The sequence below is a fragment of the Passer montanus genome, unplaced genomic scaffold, assembly GCF_014805655.1.
Source record: "Passer montanus isolate IOZ18808 unplaced genomic scaffold, ASM1480565v1 scaffold93, whole genome shotgun sequence".
Classification (NCBI taxonomy): Eukaryota; Metazoa; Chordata; class Aves; order Passeriformes; family Passeridae; genus Passer; species Passer montanus.
The window spans coordinates 2309278-2328504 of NW_024374701.1; the positions used below are offsets into that span (position 1 = coordinate 2309278).

At 51.9% G+C, this 19227-nt stretch overlaps 2 protein-coding genes across 8 annotated transcripts; one reads left to right on the plus strand and one right to left on the minus strand.

Annotated features, from left to right (window-relative positions):
• Window positions 1–999: 999 nt before the first annotated feature.
• On the minus strand, window positions 1000–16592 carry SLC16A1 (solute carrier family 16 member 1). 7 transcript variants are annotated; one of them, XM_039695714.1, is made up of 6 exons: window positions 16551–16569; window positions 12235–12337; window positions 7753–8008; window positions 4248–4391; window positions 2922–3785; window positions 1000–2509 (listed from the first exon to the last, which is right to left on the minus strand). In XM_039695714.1, exons 3-6 carry the CDS (start codon window positions 7967–7969, stop codon window positions 2244–2246), a joined length of 1491 nt encoding a protein of 496 aa, XP_039551648.1. In that variant the 5' UTR covers window positions 7970–8008; window positions 12235–12337; window positions 16551–16569; the 3' UTR covers window positions 1000–2243. The 7 variants fall into 7 exon arrangements, with proteins under 7 accessions (XP_039551648.1, XP_039551649.1, XP_039551651.1 ...); XM_039695715.1 differs by lacking the exon at window positions 16551–16569 and adding an exon at window positions 14944–15044; XM_039695717.1 differs by lacking the exon at window positions 12235–12337 and having other exon boundaries at window positions 16551–16592.
• On the plus strand, window positions 15493–16738 carry LOC120495862 (translation initiation factor IF-2-like). Its single transcript, XM_039695777.1, has 3 exons — window positions 15493–15547; window positions 15772–16146; window positions 16242–16738. Exons 1-3 carry the CDS (start codon window positions 15493–15495, stop codon window positions 16736–16738), a joined length of 927 nt encoding a protein of 308 aa, XP_039551711.1.
• Window positions 16739–19227: the final 2489 nt, after the last annotated feature.

Sequence of the window (19227 nt, forward strand, 5' to 3'; positions counted from 1 at the left end):
GCAGAAAGGAAATTATTTAAACACTTTTTTTCCTTAGAAGCAAGGTTGGCTTCCTGCCCTAGCTGTGTGAGCCTCTCCCAGTGGCTCTGGCTACAGGAACACCCATGTCAGCTGTGGACACAGCCCAGACAGGACCTCCAATGACCACAAGGGGTAGGGACCAGCAGAAAGGGCTGAGCACATTCTGCATTTCAGAGGATAGATGCTCTTCTCAACAGATATCACTAATGCTTGGTATGGCAGAAGAGCTCAGGCCCTCCTGCAGCCCTGAGTCCCACCAGAGACCATCCCACACACAGAGGGGATCTTGTCTGTAGCTACAAAAACTTGGATAACAGGGCAAGTTTCCCAGAGGTTTGTTATTGTGATGTGAGCCCATCCCTGTGGTCCACCAGACACCCCAGCTATAAAAATACAATTACCTGGCTTAACAATATCACAGCTCAGTAAGTGTACAACATCCTCTTTTGCAAAACACTCCCCTGGCTTAATAATCTACAGTCTTAAAAAAAAAAGGGAAAAAGAAAAAAAAACCCAACAACAACAACCCAGGCTGCTTTATAAGATATTTACAAAAAAAAAAAAAGGCAAAAGGGGTCTTGGAGACAAGGGAGAGCAAGGAGAACAGTTGCAATGCAGGGCTTGAACTTGCCATAGACTCAGGAGTATCTGCACATTACTCAGACTTTTAAGTGCATGTCCCTCCCCCTCATAAATCAGGGGAGTTCTCAAGGGTTTTTATAGGTTTCTAAAACCACAGTGCATGAGGACACTATGCTCTTGCCATCCTAACTGCCAACCAAAGCCTCCTCTTCCAGCTGGAAAGGGGCATCTCACCCTCACAGTATGTGTCCAGTTTCCACAGGGTGCTGGAGCAGCAAGTGGAGAGCCAGGGCCCACCACAGCCCCACTCACCCTGTCCCCAAAACTGACCCTAAATCTAGGGGATCTGGCACATAGAAATCTCACTTCTAAGAAAGAAGTTCAACATTTGATGGGTAAATTGTAAAAAAACAAGTTTATTTGAAAAAACTCAAGCCTCTTAACATGAATTCTGATCAACATTTACTAGAACTTGAGAGCCATTAACCTGCTCCACGTACGTTGAGATATTTTCCAACACTAAAAAATAAAAAATAAATACGTACAAATTCTTTCCTCCCCCCTCCGTGTCCTAGATGTGAGAGGTTCAGCATCCACCGCCTTAAGATCTCAGTTGAACAGAAGCAAGTAAAAGAGGTTTCTCTAACAGATAAAAGAGCAAAAGCAGAAAAAGTCTCAGGGATGTACCATCTCCACCCACCTCACCACTCCGCCCAAGGTCAGGCACCCAAAACTTGGCTGGATGGGATGCTCTGGTGGAAGCCCACCCCAGGGGCAGGATGGGGCAGCACAGCCAACAGCAGCGTGAATGCCAGCACCACAACCTGAGCCCATTTCACACCACCCAGCACTGGGCTGAGAAGAGGCACTATTGAGGCAGAGTGGGGAGGCAGAGGGAACCCCAACACTCCCCAGGGAAGGCTTGGGCAAGCAGGGCTGCCACAGCCCTGGAGTGGGTGATGCCCAGCAAGAACCACAGCCATCTTTCTTTCTTCAACCTGAATATCCCATGAGAACAGCTACAAAAACAGGGATTTTAAAGAACTACAGTAGCTAAAGTGTTTTCAAAACATACCTAAAGACCACCTAAAGAGCCAGGAGGCACTGAGCATGGGGGCTAAGGAGCACCTTGCCCCATGCCTGCATCTCCCCTGCAGAGGACCTGCAGTAAGAAGCGTGTGAAGCAGTATTCATCCAGGGCCGGCCCTGAAGCCCATTGTGCTTCAACAAATCCAGTATCCTGCTTTTTATGGCTTTTTAACAACAAAACTCCCTAAAACACACACATATCCCCCCACCCCCCAACCCCAAGCAGAATACAGAGCTAAAGCACAGTTTAGAGTTAAGGCTCATTCAGATTCAGCTAGATATGGAGACTGTAAGGCACATATTAGTACATTCATGTTACTGTTAAAAAGCCAGACTATAAAAGCCCCCCTGCCCCTGGACACACGAGGATACTGCATGTGTAGTCCTGTTACCTTTGTTTAACACAGATGGAAAGACAATTCAGAGCCTGTTTAAAAATGAACACCCGGTTTAAACACTTCTTACGGCCCCCCACACCCGCAGAGCTCTGCCCCGGCTGCCGCACCAGGGCAGCAGCGCTTCCCCGACACTCCGGGATTGACACCGGTCCCTCACATGCGGCTCTCCTCCTCTTTGACACCACCCTCCACATTCTTCTGAGATGAGGGGGCCACATCATTTTTTGCCTCCTTCTGCTTCCCAGCCTCATCAATGTTGGTCTCATCCCCCTTCCCTTCCTTCTTCGCTTTCTCCTCCTTGGCCACCAGGCGATAGTTGATGCCCATTCCAATGAAGAGGTAGATCCCAGAGATGATCAGGACAACCCCGCAAGCCCAGTATGTGTACTTGTAGTCACCATATATGTCATTGAGTTTCCCTAAAAGATAAGAGAGGATACAGATTAGCAAGAAGCCCCCAGAAGCAGCACCAGGTCATGGAGATATTCCCAACAGCAGCCCAAGCCCACCATCCTCACATTCAGACAAGGACCTGTCCCACATTCCTTAAATTCCCTGCTCCCCTACCCTATGCCAGAGGTTCAGATCCCACTTCCTTGGCCATTCCTCAGATGCTGGGGTGGTCTCCTGACCACTGTCCCAATGCCATGGGCTGCCCATGGCTCAAGGGAACCCACCACCACTCAGCAAGTCCAGGCAGGACAGCCAAAGTCAAAGAACCATAGAATCATTAAGGTTGGGAAAGACCTTCAAGATCATCAATCACCAACCCAGCACCACCCCATTAAAACCATGTCCTCAAGTGAGTTTTCCAGGCACAGCACACCCTACCTAGCATAGGAGGTCCCAGAAGAACAGGGCAGCACTCCACAATGGTCACCAGGCCAACAGCGCTGGAGAACCGCTGAGCTCCCACCAGGTCCATCAGGGTCTCAAACAGGATTGAGCTCAGCCAGCCAAAGGCAAAGCCAAAGAAGCCAGCATAAATGCAGAAGCCAGCATAGCTGGTGGACATGGGGACCAAGAGGTGGCAAACCCCATTGTAAATAATAGAGATGGCAAAGAAATACTGGATGCGGGGTCTGACCCACTTGGTGTTTGCCACCAGTCCCATGGAAGGTCTGGCCACCATGTCCACAAAGGCCAGTATGGAGAGCAGGAAGGCTGCAGAGTCACTAGCGATCTTCTTGCTCTTTGCATAATTGCTGAGGAAGACCAAGGGAGCAAACAACCCGAAGAACATGATTACATTGCCTGACAGATAGAGCAGGAAGCCCCTGTGTGTGAATAGAGACAGGTCCAAGAATTTGTTGATTGTCTGGAAGACTGAGCTCTTCTCTTTCTTGGCCTTTCCATCAATGAGGTCTGTGCTGGTGTCACCATCATCCTTTTTCCCTGCTTTCCCAGCCTCCTGCTGCACTTCCTTATTGGCCTCTTTCTTCATCTGATCCGGCTTGGGACCAATGGGCCGCATCAGGGATCCAGCCACGCAGCAGTTCAGCAGGAGGCCACCCAGGATGAGGAAGCTGCCACGCCAGCCAAATATGCCAAAGAAGAGCTGGTTGACGGGTGCCAGGGTAGAGAGGAAGACAGGGCTGCCTGCCATTGCCAGCCCATTGGCCAGTGGACGCTTCTTAAAGAAGTACTTGCCGATCATGGTTAAGGCAGGGTTCAGGTTGAAGGCAAGTCCAAGGCCTGCAAGAGAGAGACAAGGGGCTCAAGGCTTGGATGCCTCCAGCAGCACTGTCAGAAGAGCTGGTAAAACAAGTGGGGTTTCAATTCTGGGGAGTTCACAGCTCCATTTCCAATTTAGAATCATGGAATCATTTAGGTTGGAAAAGCCCTCTAAGATCATGGAGCAACCATTGCCCCAGCACTGCCAGGTCCCCATTAACCCATGTCCCCAGGTGTGACATCCACAAGCTTTTTGAACACTTCCAGGGATGGTGATTCCACCAGTACCCCAGACAGTGCATCCTAACACCTGATCCACCCACTTCCCAGCTGGCATGAACAGGAGTCAGCCCCTGTTGCCAGCTAAAGAGGCACCCAGACAGTGACAAGAACCAGAATTTATGCAAATTCAGACATCAACTAATAATTACAGGGTTGAAGTTGCTCCTTTCATTGCCCCACCAGGGCAGAGCTGTCACTTACCCCCTATGACCCCAACACAGAAGTAGAGCTCCTCCACCGTGTTGCAGAAGGAGGCTGCAATCAGGCCGCAGCCAGAGAGGCAGCCGCCTGCGATCATGATGGGCCGGCTGCCATACTTGTTTACCAGGATGCTGCTGATGGGACCTGGGCAAACAAAGGAGATGCATCCAGACAGGAGTTATCTTTGCATGAGAGACCAAACACACATGCAAGCACATGCAGCTTTACTGCCAGAGGATTCCAGCTTCCACACAGCATTGCTTCTCCCAGTGAGAGAACTGAGGTAAGGGGAAAGGACAGGAGGTTCGGAGGCAGCTGGAGATAAGAGAATCACAAAATGGTTTGGGTTGGAAGGGACCTTAAAGATCATCTTGTTCCAGCTCCCTGCCATGGGCAGGGACACTTTCTACTAGAACAGGTTGCTGCAAGGCCCATCCCAACCCCATCTTGAACATTTCCAGGGCAGACACAGCTTTCCTAGGCTTCTCTGCCCAGGCCTCATCACCCTCACGGAAGAATTTCTTCCTAAATATCTAATCTAAATTAACCATAAGAGAGAATTGTTGAAACACAAAGTTTTGACTTCTCTGAGCAAGTTGCCTTCTGTGGGCTGAAATAGGAGCTGCCTGGCCACCAGCTTCCCTCAGAGACAGGGCTTTGGGACAGGCTGAAGCCACCTGCCTCATGCTGTGCTGTGGGCTCTTGCCCTACTTACAGCCACCCACCCACCATGGGCTGGGGTCTCAGCCACAAAGCAACTGCACATCTCCTGCCAGAGGTTTCTGATCAAGACTAGATGAAGCTGTGAGGAAATACCTTCTCTGGGTGCAGGTGAAGCTCCCCAGGGCTTGGGGAGAAGCAGCACTGCCCCAGGACAAGGGGTGCTTCTGTTTTCACTGCTACCCCTAATGCAGACAAGGGCCCAATTGCCGTTTTAAGTGCTTCAGTATCAGGTGCTTTAATCCAAAGCAAACAGTGATTAGAGACTGCCAAGCATGCTCTACAGACACTAAAATGTATTTAAATACACTGAATGAACATCCATTGAATATTAACAGACCTTGCTTTGCCATTAACAGACAGAGAGGTTGTCAACATGTTATTCATGGGTCCTCAGATGGTACTTGACCTTTTTGCCCAGTTTAAACAAAGCCTGGAGCAGGTTACAGAAGCCTTGGTGCTGCAGAAGCTGCTCCCAGCCCCACAGCATTCTGCTCTCTGCTACCAGAGGCTCCAAAGCAATGCCACCAGGGATGGCCCATGGCTCTGGTCCTGTGAGAGGCAGCAGCAGCAGCACCTGGGAGCTGCCATATCGCAAGTCCCACAGAGCACTCAGCACTTTGCAAAACCTGAACCTTGAACTCAGCAAACGTGATGCCCCTGAAAGGCTGTGGCTGCCTTTCGACTCTTCTTCCGGGAAGTCCACCTAGAAATAGCAGGGTCCAAAGAGCAATCAGGAGGAAGTCACCCAGCTGGGCAATGCCAGGTACTCTAGGGGCAATTGCCCCCACCCCCCCCCTTTTTCAAAGGAAAAAAACTCACACTCATGCCTTTTTTCTAGATTCACTGGAAGTGTTTTTGACTAAACATTACCTGATCTAACTTGATTGCTCAAGCTGCCAAAACCACGTAAGTAATGGAATCTAATCCCAATGTGGGGCTGACAAAGGAGCATTTGACACTGTGACATCCATGCATCCTGATGGCGATGGCACAGGGCAGCTGTAGGGAAATGTGCTGCTTCCTCACACCTAGCACTACCCAGGAGAGAAGCTGCCCCAGCTCTGTGAGATTCCAGAGGATGAACTACTTTTTCAGCCTCCTAGCAAGCAGGTGTCCTAGGACACAGGGAAATCAGCACACGGGGATGCACACTGGGACTGCTCCAGCACAATTCACACTCTGTAAAGGGTCTGGTTTCAGACAGGAATGAATGGAGCAGCAGCGATTCCTGTGCTTCAGCAGCTGGGGGATGACTAAAAAGTCCTGAGATGGAAGTGATTCTCAAGAATCCAGTCCAACTCCTGTCTCTGCACAGGACAATCCCACCTTCTGCCTGAGAGCATTGTCCAAAATGCTCCTTGAGCTCTGGCAGCCTTGGGGCAGTGGCCACTGTTCTGGGAAGCCTGTTCAGTACCTGACCACCTTCTGGGGGAAAAATGCACCCAGGTAGATCTGGGGTACTTTCAGCATCCCTGCCACCAGCATATGGGCAAGCAGCTCAAGAGCAGGCAAGCAGCTGCTGGAATTTAACAGCTATAGTTCAGTGGAAGCAGGAGAGACAGTATCACATGGAAGGAGGGGGACATGGGGACAACCACTACTCCCGTACTGGAGGAGGGAGTTCTTATCCCTGCTGCCAGGCAGCTCCAGACAGTGCCCCCAGAAGAACCAGCTCTGAACTATTGGGAGAGGAGGAATGGCCCAGATTGGGTCTCATTAAGGCAGTTACACGGTTTACAAGCTTGTTACAACATTGGAGCAGGGAAATGTGCTGGTCGCTTCGCTAGCTGAGCGAGGACAAAGCAGAGCCTGTTCCCTGCAAAGGAAAAGCCTCGTGCTCAGCCGGGAGCTGACGTCAGCTTCTTTGGATGCACAAATCCAACAAGGCTGCAGGCAACTCGCCAGCTGGGGACTGGCAGCAGGGACAAGCTCCCATTTGCCTCTGAAGTGGCCACAACAGCAGGCTCACAGTGTTTCTTTCAGCACAGCACGACACTGTGTTTGCAGGCACATACAAGACCCCAGGCTCTGGAGACCAGGAACACTCTGCATGCTCCTCACCCACTAAAAACATGCATAAAGTACCCAGCTTGAGAGTGAAAAGCCTTCAAAAGGCAGCTTCTGAAGGACAGGGGAGAGAGGGAAGCTGTTTTAGTTTAGGTGGGTTTGCCTTATTCTGCTCATGTCTCTGTACTTCCAGGGCACACTACCATCCTCAAACAGCACAAGCTGCCTATGGCACTGCTTGACACCAGCAAGCAGTAACATGTGGCACGAGGCTTCAGTGCACTCCAAGCACAACTGAGCTGACGAGAAACTGAGGACAGATCCCTACATACACCCACTATTCCCTGAATTGGAAAAAAAAAACCAAAATAATAAAACCCCAATGTCTTATCTGAAAGTGCCTCTAAGAGCACATGTAGCCACAGCAACTCCCTGGCCCTTCAGGAGGATGCTGGGAGTAGACACAGCATCTGCAACCCACTGTAACAAGGACAAGGGCAGAATTACACAAGTCATAATTCCCCGGAAAGATTTTACAGCTTTGCAGAAGAGGACAGATTAACCCGGTTTTTGCATTCTGGGCATTAAACTGAACTTTCTGAGCAACCTCCTTAAAGAAAACTCATTAAGGGAGGTTTTGCTCTCAGATAAGGACGGAATTCAAAGTGTTAGCAAAATATTGGATGTTGTCCCTACAATCACCAGCCCCAGCAGGAGAGCAGCATCTTGTGCTGTGATGCAGGAGCACAAGTACCACTGCCTCCACCCCACTTACCTCCTGCATACATAACAGCCAGCATGATGGAGGAGATCCAGGAGACTTTGCTGCTGGAGGCATTGAAGATGACCTCAATCTCTTTGAAGAACACTGTGATAGATTTGGGGAAGGCATAGGAAAAACCAATGGAAATGAAGGCTCCGATGACCACAGCCCATCCCCATCCTCCTTCAGGAGGAGTGTATCCTACAGGGCCTCCGATGGCCGGTGGCATCTTAAATCGTCAGCGATGATTCGGTTGGGGATCAAAGATCTGCAAAGGACAAAGCATTGCCTCAGCTGAAAGCAGAATCTCTGCTCCTGGCATACAACTGCACGGCTCAAGCTCTGTTTGCAAGGCTGGCACTACACCAGTGCCCCCACCACCACAAGGAAAGTTGATCCGTGAGGTGAGAACACCCCAGGATCACCAGCACAGTGGGCCACTCCAAAGCACACGCTCAGATTGCAGCTGGCCTTTAAGACCCCAGTCAGCACACATTTTTAAGTGACAAATTTAAGACATGATACCCTGACCTAAGCCGGAAAGAGCAGGCAGTGTCTGTGACAGCAGCCAGGACTCATCTTCACAGGCAGAGCTCCCACAGCATCTCCAGGAGTGCAGCCCCAGCACTGCAAAATCCCAGTAAGCCCCAGGCCACCTAGAGCAGGAGCTGCACAGCAAGGTTTTTAAATGCAGACACACTGAGGGGAAGTAAGTCCCTATGCACGAGCTGAACAGGACACCTCTATTTCTGCTGAAAAAGGGCAGCTGGGTGTCACAGCACACCCACCATCCCCAAAGGTCAGGAGCTATGGCTAAATTTAGCCTGAGCAGTGACCAAGGAAGGCTCCCATATGCCACCAGAGAAGGGGGAGGTGAATCCACAAAGAGCAGTCCCAGCAGAACCTGGTTCTCCCTGTGGTATGGCCCTGGCAGGGCACCTCTGGACCCAACTGCATCCAAACCCTCCTCCTTGACCTTGATCAAAAAGGCTACAGCAGTTTCACAAAGCACCCAAGTATACAAACAATTCACCTAAAAAGTTCAAAACTAGAAGTGACTAGAAAACAAAAAACAGGAAAAGGTCATTCAGGCTTGCTGAACTGTGGAATTCCCTCAGAGAGGCCGATTCAGAGCAATTCAGAAGTCAAGATCAGGCTGTTCATGCACGGGCCCACACAGCAGCAGAACTAGATCATAATCCAAAGCCGCTGTTACTCCAAATGAAGGCTGGTCCAGGCAGTTGAGAGCAGCACAAGGCATCACAGCAAGGAACTGTAGCAAGGGCAGCTGCTCACAAACAAGGATCACAACATGCAAAGCAACAGAAATCACTACCAGCCCCAGAACTCCTGTGTACCCCCAGGGATTTCAGAAGGCATTTTCCGATGGGCTGCAGCCCTCCCCAGCCTCATAGCCAGAAATACCCCCACCTCACCCACCATATTAAGCACCACCAGCCAAGGGGACAGCATTAGGCTCCTTCACCAGAGCCCACCCCTCACTCCACAGCCATCTGCTGTTTAGGTTTGCACTCAAGATAAAAGCCACCTTCGAGCAGGAGAGTCGTTTCCAGAGCTCCCGAGGTCATACCAGACAGAGTGACAACTTCAAAGCAGTGTGGTGCTGGCTCAGAGAGGTGCAGCCTCCTATTTATAGCCTGTATCCGCCCCAGCTCACAGCGATTACTATCTCATCCATGGCTGCTGACATGCCAGCATCTACCTGGCACGTCCCTATAGCACACACTACAGGACTACGGGCTCCTGTCTTTTCACTCACTCACTCTGTGTCACTTGGTGCACATCCAAGCCTGGGATCCCAGAGTCCTGGCTGAAGCACAGCTGGTGATCCAGAGTCATGAGGAGATCCTGCTCCTTCCTACCTGGCACCAGAGGTACTGGCAGCAGTTATCTGATACAGCACCAGTTTTGCCAGAGCCATCTGACACCTGGCTGCGCTGATGCCCCAGACCCACACGGGGCCAGAGGAAGAAAAGCACAGGAGGTCGGATTCTGTAAGCTGCTAAGACCAGTTTAGTGTGACCCAGACAATGATTTTTCACTGGCAGGGTAATTTCCTGCATCCTGGCCAGTGCAACACATGACCATCATGAGCAGCTCCAAGCCACCCGCCGCTCCAACAAAGGAATCATTGACAAGACGCTGCCCCTGGCACGTCCACAGCTGAACTATGCCCAGGAGCCAGAGCCCGTTTCTTCTGATTTCCTCTCTGGGACTCAACAGGATAAGCCCGTATCTCTGGTGTCTGGCAGCAGGCAGATGCCTGGGCCAACACATACCTGTAGGCACCCACATGGGACCAACAGCCACTGCAGGAATGGCCAGGCTCCACAGAGACTCCCAGTGCAGTCTGGTCTCCTGGAACACAGAGCAGCCCGCCCACCCACCATGAGCACTGGGAATTGCTGAACACGCCCTCCCTGCACAAGCTGCACACTGGAGCTTCCGCCACCTCTTGCTTTGAGTCACACTGAGCTTTCACAGCCTTCAGTGAACCCTAAAGCATCGTCCAACCACAATGATTTATCCAAAACATTTTTGAAAGCTGAAGCTACCAGGTGTTGGCTATAAAAGCTCCCAGCAAGGAATATAATCTACTTGTGAGCACTAATTAAAACTACAGGCAATAAAAGCCATCCAAGGCAAAGGCTGAGGAGGTTTTGATGAGGTGTTGGGGATTTTTCCCTTTTGTTCCCAAGACATATACACTGGTTTAATTCTTTCACTGCTCCCAAGGAGCTCAACTGCTCCAAAATGACTGTGGCTTGGTTAATTTATTTTTTCTTCCCCTACAAGCAGCATTTCTCCTCCTACAGGTGCTGAGGTGGCATCTCTCTGTAAAATAAAAGGCTTCTGGCCGGTTAGACATGACCTCTCTTGCATTGCTGAGGCACAATGAAAAACCTTGAGCTGAACAAGGTTTTGAGACCAAAGATTCCCAAAGTCTGATGCCAGAGAGTTTACACAAAGAGTTCTGCATGCCACAACACTCTTCCCTGACTCACTGAAAATCCTTATTAAGAAATAAGGATTCAACTGTGTTAGGCTTCTTGACGATTTACTCCTTGCCCACATACATAAGCAGTTTCAAATAAGTAAGGAAAAAAAAAAATAAAGCACATGTAAGGCAGCCAGCCCAACTGGAAAGATTCCCTCCCTTTTGCAAAAAGAGAAATAAAAACCAAAAACAACCAGAAGAGATAGTTATGACATTTTCAGCTCTGTTTTGGAAGAGCTGCAACATGTAAGATGTGATTAGAAATCAAATTCACAGCTGCCAAGCAGCCAGCTGCAGTTTGCCCTATTAGGAAATAAAATAACCATATTTGCAGTAATTAAGACTGATGAGACCAAGTAATGACTGTGAGTATCATAACTGCTCCCTATAAAAGTCCTGACTAATCTGCAGGAACGGGTAGCCTACAGCCACCCTCCTCTGCACAGCAATAGTGAGAGCAGGAATTAAGACAATGAGGATGGTATCACCTCAAAACAGATCCCTCAGGAGACTAAAGCCCTGCCATCTCCTAGGTCCCACGCACAACTAGTTCTCTTTTCTCCAAAGGGGCCTGGAACAGTATGATTTCAAGACTTTTAGTTACATAATGCAGTAAATTGCTGCACTTTTGAAAGCTCAGATTGGCAGGACTCCAGCACAGAAAGACAGAGGCTCACATTTATAGAGCACTGCAAATGCCCCAAAGTATTTCTGGGGCAAAGCCTTTATAGTGGTTCACACCACTCCTTTCTGGGGTCAAAGGAAGAGGGACATTCGCCCATCCAAGCAGAGGCCCTGCCCAGGCACAACACACCTCTGCCTCTACTCATACATCTCTCCAACTCAAGGCTCCCTACAGTGGGTATGCACTCAGTGGCATCTGCTGCTCTTTGAGCTCACAAAGCCTTTCCCCTGGAGCAGGGCTCTCAGAGTACCTGGGAACTGGAGCAGGGCAGGCAGCGAGCCTCAACTCTCGCTCCATGGAGCGGGACAAGCTGAGAGACCCGTATCTTTCTCCCACAACCTACCATCAGCCTAGTGCCCACACAGATTTGTGCTGCAGCCAGCAGAGGCTCATCTGGCATCTTAGCAGGTGTGAAATCCACAGTGGCTCATCCCAGCCCTGCTGTCTTTGCTTCCTCTTCTTCCCCAGCTTCTGAGACGGACATAGCATTGCCCAGAGAAGGATCTCCACAGCAAAAAGATGTCCAGGGATGTCCCAGCTATCCAATGGCCATTTGGGCACCTTGTGCCCTTGTAAGCTGGACCCAGCCTCTGGTCTGGCAATGCCAGCAGTGAAACACCTAGGCTAGGCAGGATGGGCACAAAGTTGCCCCTTGCCAGCAGCAGAGATTGCACTCCCTGAGACACCTCTTCCCTCAAACCCCCAGCAGAAAGGGGGATGCTGTTCCCCTCATTCCCATCAACCCAGCCCAAAGAATTAGCAACATCCATCCCCCCCAAGCCCAGCTCACCACAAGAAGCTCTTCCAGTGCTCAGCACAGGGTCATAAACATCCATGGGACATTTGCCCAACATGGGGAGCTGGCAGGACCCCAGAATCTCTCCTTCTGATACCTGAAAGTAAAGTGAGATCTCTTGCTGGGGAAATGAAGGGGCTGGCAATCACCAGCTGTTCACAGCAAAGAACACTCTATAGCTTCAAGTCTGGCCTTTTTCTAGCCTGAAGTGAGATGAAATAGAGATTGTCAGGAGTTGAGACACCACTTGCACCAGTTTTAAGCAGGTTTAGAGCATTATGCATAGAGCTCTAATTCTAGCAGGCACATACAGCCAGGGTTTAACCTGGCAGCACATGGCCTACGTGACTCCCCAGCACTTCCAAGGGCTCTGCACCAGGACAATAGTCAATTGAGGTCCTGCTCAGCCCCAGCCTTTGCTGCCAGGGTGAGCCAAGGTCAGCAGCACAGGCAGGGCTCACTCAAGGCCAGCGGCCCGCACAGGCAAGCTCAAGGTTTTGGCCAGAAGCAGCTCAGCCCACTCAGTGCCTCTTCCCACCAGGAATGGCCAACGCACTCCCAGACATGCCCCGGTCTGCCGGCCCGGTGAGCCAACACCGGCACGCAGACAGACAGACGCCATGGGGCACAGCATTGGCAGCTACCCTCCTCCAGCTCCCCCACTGCAGCACAAGCCTCAGCCCGCAGAGGCACACATCATCCTGCTCACCCCACCGGGCACAACCGCGGTCTTTCCCTGGACACGCACAATTGATCTCTCTGGTGGACACAGCTCCTCAGCCCCCAAAACGCTCCCAGCATGGCACAGGACAAGAAAGGCTGCAAGCTGCCCTGCAAAGTGAGATGCTGGGATAGTTTGTTGGCAGCTTTGAGGGCAGCCAACCAACCGATGAGTAGCTATTTGTGTCCACCAGAGAAGCTCCCATCTGGGGCAGCTTGCCTGGTTGTTAGCATCAGGAATGCTCAATAAGGACCGACTATCTTACTGGTGTGAGAAAGCATGAAGTCAAGCTTAAGCAAGCTACCAACAAGTCCAAGGGAGAAAGCCTGGCTTATTTCTACACCAGAGCCTGGCTGTGGTCATGGCTCTTCTAGAGCCCGCTAACCCAAAACCCTGCAACCAGAGGGGTTTACAGACCAGTTAAAAGAATATTACGTGAAGCAAGCAGCTCTTGCATGTAGTCTGGGCTCACATCAGCTTCAGCCCCTAGCACAGCACCTAGAGTCCCCTCTCTAACTGCCCCCCCATCCCTAGGGAAAGGGATTCTCACGGCACCAGCTGCCAGCCAAGCCCCTGTCTCAGAAGGGGACAGGGGGTGCTCAAGCCCCTGCACAGGGTTTCCCAGTTCCCTGAGCACAAGTTGTGCTCTGCCAGGACACAGAGTTGATCCTCCCTGCACTAGCAGTGCTCAGGAACGCTCCCAGGACACCCTGTGCCCGCCCAGAAATCCTCAGAATGAGAAAAATGTAGTATGGAATAGCATCAGCATTCTTTCATTAGAGACCCGCAATGCCAGCCAGAGACAGCTCCGGGTGTCTTGGCAAAGCAGGGGGCTGCAAAATCACAAAAACTCACAGCGGTTACCATCAAACTGTCCCTTCCCTAAGAGCAGGAGTCTGAATTTTGATCCCAGCCACTGCCACATTATTGGTACCTTCAAGCCCTCAAACCACAGATGAGTAAGCACCAGGACGGAGGTGGGACATGCACACCAAGGACTCAAAAGCACAAAGGTGGAGGTGGAAGTCACACCAAGGACCCAGGAGTACACGAATGGAAGTGGGACACTCACACCACGAACCCAGCCCTCAAACCAGGACCAAGGCAGCACTGGGATGGAGGCAGGAGAGGAGGTCACACCTGAGGGCCCGGTAGCACTCCGGTGATTGCAGTAATTAACTACAGCCCCCACGTGAATTTTCCCTAGCTACAAAACTACTCTGCAGCGGCTCTAAGGACACAGTGAGTCATACCGATACTACTAGTGAGAGGCTCCCACCTCCTTAAGGGTCTGTTATAGGCTGATTCCAGAGGAGGAAATGGGAAAAGCCATAAAAGTGCAACAGTAGATTTGTACTACAGGGCTTAATGAGATGCACCTCCCAAGCCTACGTGCAGCTTTTCAACTCCTCATAAAGGAGATCTAAAATGACAGCATTAAAGTCACTGGGTATTTTCCACCTTAGCTGCCAGATAAATCAGGCCAACTGTGCCAAATAGGAGCCAAGCGAAAGCACACGCGACCATTCACACCTTTTCCAGGTGACACCTCCTGCAAGGGAACAATGTTTCACACCTTCCCAAGGAGCTAGGACAGCCACAGGCACCCCCACCGAGAGATTTGCCATAAACTAGCAGAACTTTTTCCTAGTTGGGAGGTGCTTCACCCCAGCGGTTCATCTAAGACCAAGGAAGTTCCTTCCCAACAAAGGCACTAGCAGGAGCTTGGGGGAGTTTCCTTACACCCAGCACACCCCCAGCTGCTCCCTGCCCTGGCCCATTTATCAGCACTGCTCCTTTCCTCCCAGACACAGCCAAGGAAACCTCAGCGCAAAGACACCCAGGAGAATCCAGCAGCGCTAAACTACCTCACTTAGCATGAAAATGGGATGCCTGTGCACCACAAAAAGACTTAAGGCTCACAGAAAGGCACAAAACCAGAATTATACCTGCTCCCTTGGGATGCAGGTAAGAAAACCCACCTTCTTCCTCAGAAAAAGCTTGAAGCTGGAGAACAGGAATAACCCTTGTGCAAAAGGTCCACACTTAAGGGGCAGGGTGTGAGCACTCAGGTCATTTACTGTTTCAGGACACAAATTCCACCTCTCCTGCCAAAGATACAATTCCAAATTTCCTTATGATCCTCCTGTTCACACTCATCCCCTTTGCCTGAGTCAGCTTTCAAACCCTCCGGCACTGTTCACTTTCATGATGCATTTGTGCACCCTTCAGTTGCAGGACTCCTGCCTGACCTGCAACACCCACCCTGGCTGAAGCATTCCAGCAGCATGTATGGAGCCCAGCCCCGCTAAGCTCCCCAAGCATCTCACCCTGGGGCCAACAGGCTTCAACCAGAGCAGACCCCAGGACCAGAGCCAGTAGGTGTTGGTTCTAGGTGTGTTCTGACAGCCCCTTGCTGCCCAGCGAGTGTAGGCTACCAGCAGCCAGCACTGAGTTCTAGCAGCCCCAGCTTTCAGCTGCTGGCCATCGCAGTGCCTGGCCAGCTGAGTGATTCCCACGCCAGAGGGGGGATGCATGCCCCAAACACTTATGGGGCCATCAAGACCATACTACCACCTCCTCCTTGTGAGCAAGGCAGAAACAAGCGCTAAAGGCACCTTTCCTGGAGCTGGAGCACGGTTCTGCAGTCTATCCTGCACAGCCAGCAGGGGAACACGGGGCTGAAGGATTCGGGTGACTCACCCACCTGAGCAGCCTCAAAGGCCCGAGGTCCAGCTCTGAGCACCTGCCAAGAGTCACCTGAAGGCCAATAAGCGGCACTGCGATGCAGAGCTCAACCAGACGCTGAGGGCTGCAGGAGTGCTCCCCATGGGAGCGTGTACCCCAATACCACAGACCCACTCCGAGGACATGGCTCCCACGAAGCTTCCAGGCCCTCCCTGCCTTTATCAAAGGCCAAACACACACAGTGATCACCTCCTCCCTGCGCCCCAGAGTTTATCAAGCACCCTCAAATGGTGCGGAGATTCCCCCACGCAGCCCCACAAACACGGTGGGGGAGCAGCCTGAGGGGCCGGGCAGGGGAAAGGAGGAGCTCCCCAGGACAGGGAACCCCACCTCGGGGCAACTGGGCTACCCGGGCCGCCTGAGGCCACCACCATCCATCCTCACCGTTCGCCGGGATGAGGAGGCCGGGGAAACCCCACGCCAGGGTGCTACTGCCGGTGAGAGAGAGAAGGGGGCGGTCAGGGCAGGGTGCTGAGGGATCCTCACCACGCGGCCATACCAGAGCGGGAACAAAACATGGCTCCCCCCTCAGCCCGGGCGCGGGGGAGACCCAAGCGGCGGATCCAACACAACCAGCAACGCCGGTGCGGAACCAACTGGCCACCGAACGGACGGGCTGCACGCCCGGCCACAGGGGCGGCCCCCCGCCCCAGGAACGGCCCAGGACCATCACCGGCTCCAGGACCTCGCAGCCGGGCCGGGAGCGGCGGCCGCGGGGAGCGCAGAGCCGCCAGAGCGCATGGGGCTCCCGGAGCCGGGCCTGACCCGGGGCCTGACCCCGAGCCCCCCCAGCTCCTCGCTCGCCCGTCCCGCCGCGCCACGTGGGCCGCCCGCGCCCTACCTGCGGTGCCGCCGCCGCCGCCGAGTGCGGCCGCCCCCGCCCTAACGGGCCCCGCTGGCGGCGGGATGGGCTTTGGGGCCGAGTGTGCTGGGAGGCCGGCCCGGATGACACTGCCCGGCGCAGCGGCAGCGCGGGACTTTCCTGAACTTGTCCCACGGGTGGCTCGGCGCAGGAGTTCCACTCGCTAGGCAGGAACAGAGAATCCCCTTGCCCCTCACTGCCGCGCCCTCATCCCTCCCGGGGGTCCTGGACACGCTCCCGGCAGTCCTGGCCCCGCACACGGGGATCCTGGCCCGGCTCCTGGGGGCCCTGACCCCACTCCTGGGATCCTGGCCCCAATCCTAGCAGACCTGGCCCTGCTCCTGGTGGTCCCGGACCCCTTCAGGTGCAGGGTGCTGCACAGTGTCTGTATTAAGACACAACAGCCCCTAAAAAGCCATTAACATTAAAATACACTGCCTGATGGTTGTGCTTTTGTGTTCATCACAACATTTCTTAGCGTTGGCAGCCCTCCCTCGCAGCTGTGCTCCCATGAAGGTAAGGACACACTGCTAGGGGGGCATTTGTGGTGGATCAGTTATTTCAGCTGGGCCTATGTACCCAGAGATGTGAAGGAGCACTCACAGTTTGGTCCTGCAGGATGGAACAGTCCCAGGCTCTGCATGCCAAACGGTGCGTGGGAGAAATGCGTGGGAGAGGTCCTTGCTGGCAGCACGTTCCCATCCCAAGCAGAGCTCCTCATCTCTGGATGCAAGCCAGCCTGTGGCAGCCGTGCATCCCGTGTTCTTCGCTCCCTGCATGTCCCAAGTCCTGCCCAAAGGGACTGTTACCTGGACATGTTTTTCTCTGGCTGCTGTCTCCCAAAGCCTAATGATGCTACTTCTGGGTCGCATGTGTAATGCTCTGATTTGTTTCACAGCCAAAAGAAGAGTGGTGTAGTCCAACTGTGAGTCAAGGAAGGGAAAGAAAGGAATAAACAGTGACGCTCCACAGATGGAGACATAGCAGCTGTGGGGAGGTACCAGCTCCTCCATTTCAAAGGAACCACTGCTCCTCCATCACAGCAAGCATGGTCACAGGCGTACTCTGAGCGTGTTGAGGCACTGAATAGACCAGGTGCACTCGGTAAAAGGCCAGGGACTACAACCAACTCTTTCACCCACTTCTGAGGTGAGACACCATAACCCAAAGAGTGAGTGGGTGGGAGGATCTCTTGATCCATCTGTTCTTGTGTGACTGAGCAGGGAGAGGCCTGTGCTCTGTTTTGCTTAAACAACAAGATAAATAACAATTCAAAGGGGCAATTTTGGATCAAACTCAAAGTGCCACTTGGCTATGCTGTTAAGATACTACCTAGGCTCAAGTGCTCTGCTCTGCTGGGGATGAGCAGTGGGAAGTGCTGTGGTGAATCCCAGGTGGGACATGGTCTTCCAGTTTCCTTTGAGAAGACCCAGTGCTGCTGGGATGAATGAAGCCAGAGAGCATGTCCTTCATCTGGCACTGATGTGCAATGCCCTAGTGTGTGGGTTTTAGAGCAATGTGCAAAACAAGAGGCCAGGGATGGCAGAGCTCAAACGAACAGGGAGCTGCCAGAACAGTGATGGACTGGAAGGGCAGGTGAGAAGCTGCAGGACATCTCTGGTGTTCCTGTTTCTGCTGTTCCTGCTGCTTTTCCATCTTACTGAAAATGGGAAGGAGTCTTTCCTGTTCTGTGTTGCTGCATTTTTGTCTCCTTTAAAAGACGGATTTAATAATAATCCTATTAGGAATTTTTTTCTTGTGAGGAAAACAGGATATTGTTTCAGGATATTGAGCAACAAAGCTGTCCTTGAAAAGCAACACTAAGCAACCTCGCAGTCCTGTTTCTGACTGCATTTCTGGTGGACACTAATCAAGTTCAGCATCCGGGACAGCCAAACCATTTCATTTCCAGAATGTGAGAGAGGCCTCAGCACAGCAGTACAAATTCAGGTTTTCTGTGTTCCACTGTAAACATTAAGGACCTCTAGTAATCTCAAAACATAATCATTAGTTCTGATTTCTCTTGCAATTAATGTCTGTAGCAGATGTAGAAGTCTAGTCCTCATCGGCCATGAATACGCATGTCCTGCTTGATAAGAGAAGTAACAACGTGAGTCCAAATCCAGGAATTCTTGGAAATCTCTTCGGAAAGTCTGTTCCATTGAGATATCCATCCTAATTTCCTGACTAGGCTTTGGAAAACGGTTTTCTGAGCTTTTGGATTGACATTTCACTTCAACTGGGTTTCCAGGCTCTGAGTTTACCCCATGACAATGGAAGCAGAAGAGAAGGCATCCGATCACTGTCCTTACGGAATGTGCAAGTTCTCCTCCACGGATGATATAGGTACGACATTGTCCAGGGCTGTATTGGTGTAACAGCCTCTGCCATTGTTTAGAAAATAATCTGCCTTAGAAAGAAAGGGCCTGCTAAGATGTTCAAAATGGCCACTATTGCCATGGAAGACCTCTGTGGTTGTGTTCATTTTTATGCTCATTTAGATCAACACTTTTTTGCCTGTCTGGACTCCCATTGCTGCTCTGTTACCACCCATTCACATGCGTGTCCCCCAGTGATGCAGACCAGCACTTAACAAGGTTATGTCTCCCCAAAGATCCCCCTTGGATCCTGACACTTGTGGCCATGTCAGAGAGAC

Excerpts from the sequence above, each read along its gene's own strand:
- SLC16A1 (XM_039695717.1), bottom strand. The coding sequence starts at position 7,969 with ATGCCACCGGCCATCGGAGGCCCTGTAGGATACACTCCTCCTGAAGGA. Across the intron at positions 3,786-4,247 it reads CTGTGTTGGGGTCATAGGGG|GCCTTGGACTTGCCTTCAAC; the intron begins GTAAGTGACAGC and ends TCTCTCTTGCAG. Across the intron at positions 2,510-2,921 it reads TCTGGGACCTCCTATGCTAG|GGAAACTCAATGACATATAT; the intron begins GTAGGGTGTGCT and ends CTTATCTTTTAG.
- LOC120495862 (XM_039695777.1), top strand. The coding sequence starts at position 15,493 with ATGCATGCCCCAAACACTTATGGGGCCATCAAGACCATACTACCACCT. Across the intron at positions 15,548-15,771 it reads CATACTACCACCTCCTCCTT|GGCTGCAGGAGTGCTCCCCA; the intron begins GTGAGCAAGGCA and ends CCAGACGCTGAG. Across the intron at positions 16,147-16,241 it reads ACGCCAGGGTGCTACTGCCG|CCCGGGCGCGGGGGAGACCC; the intron begins GTGAGAGAGAGA and ends CTCCCCCCTCAG.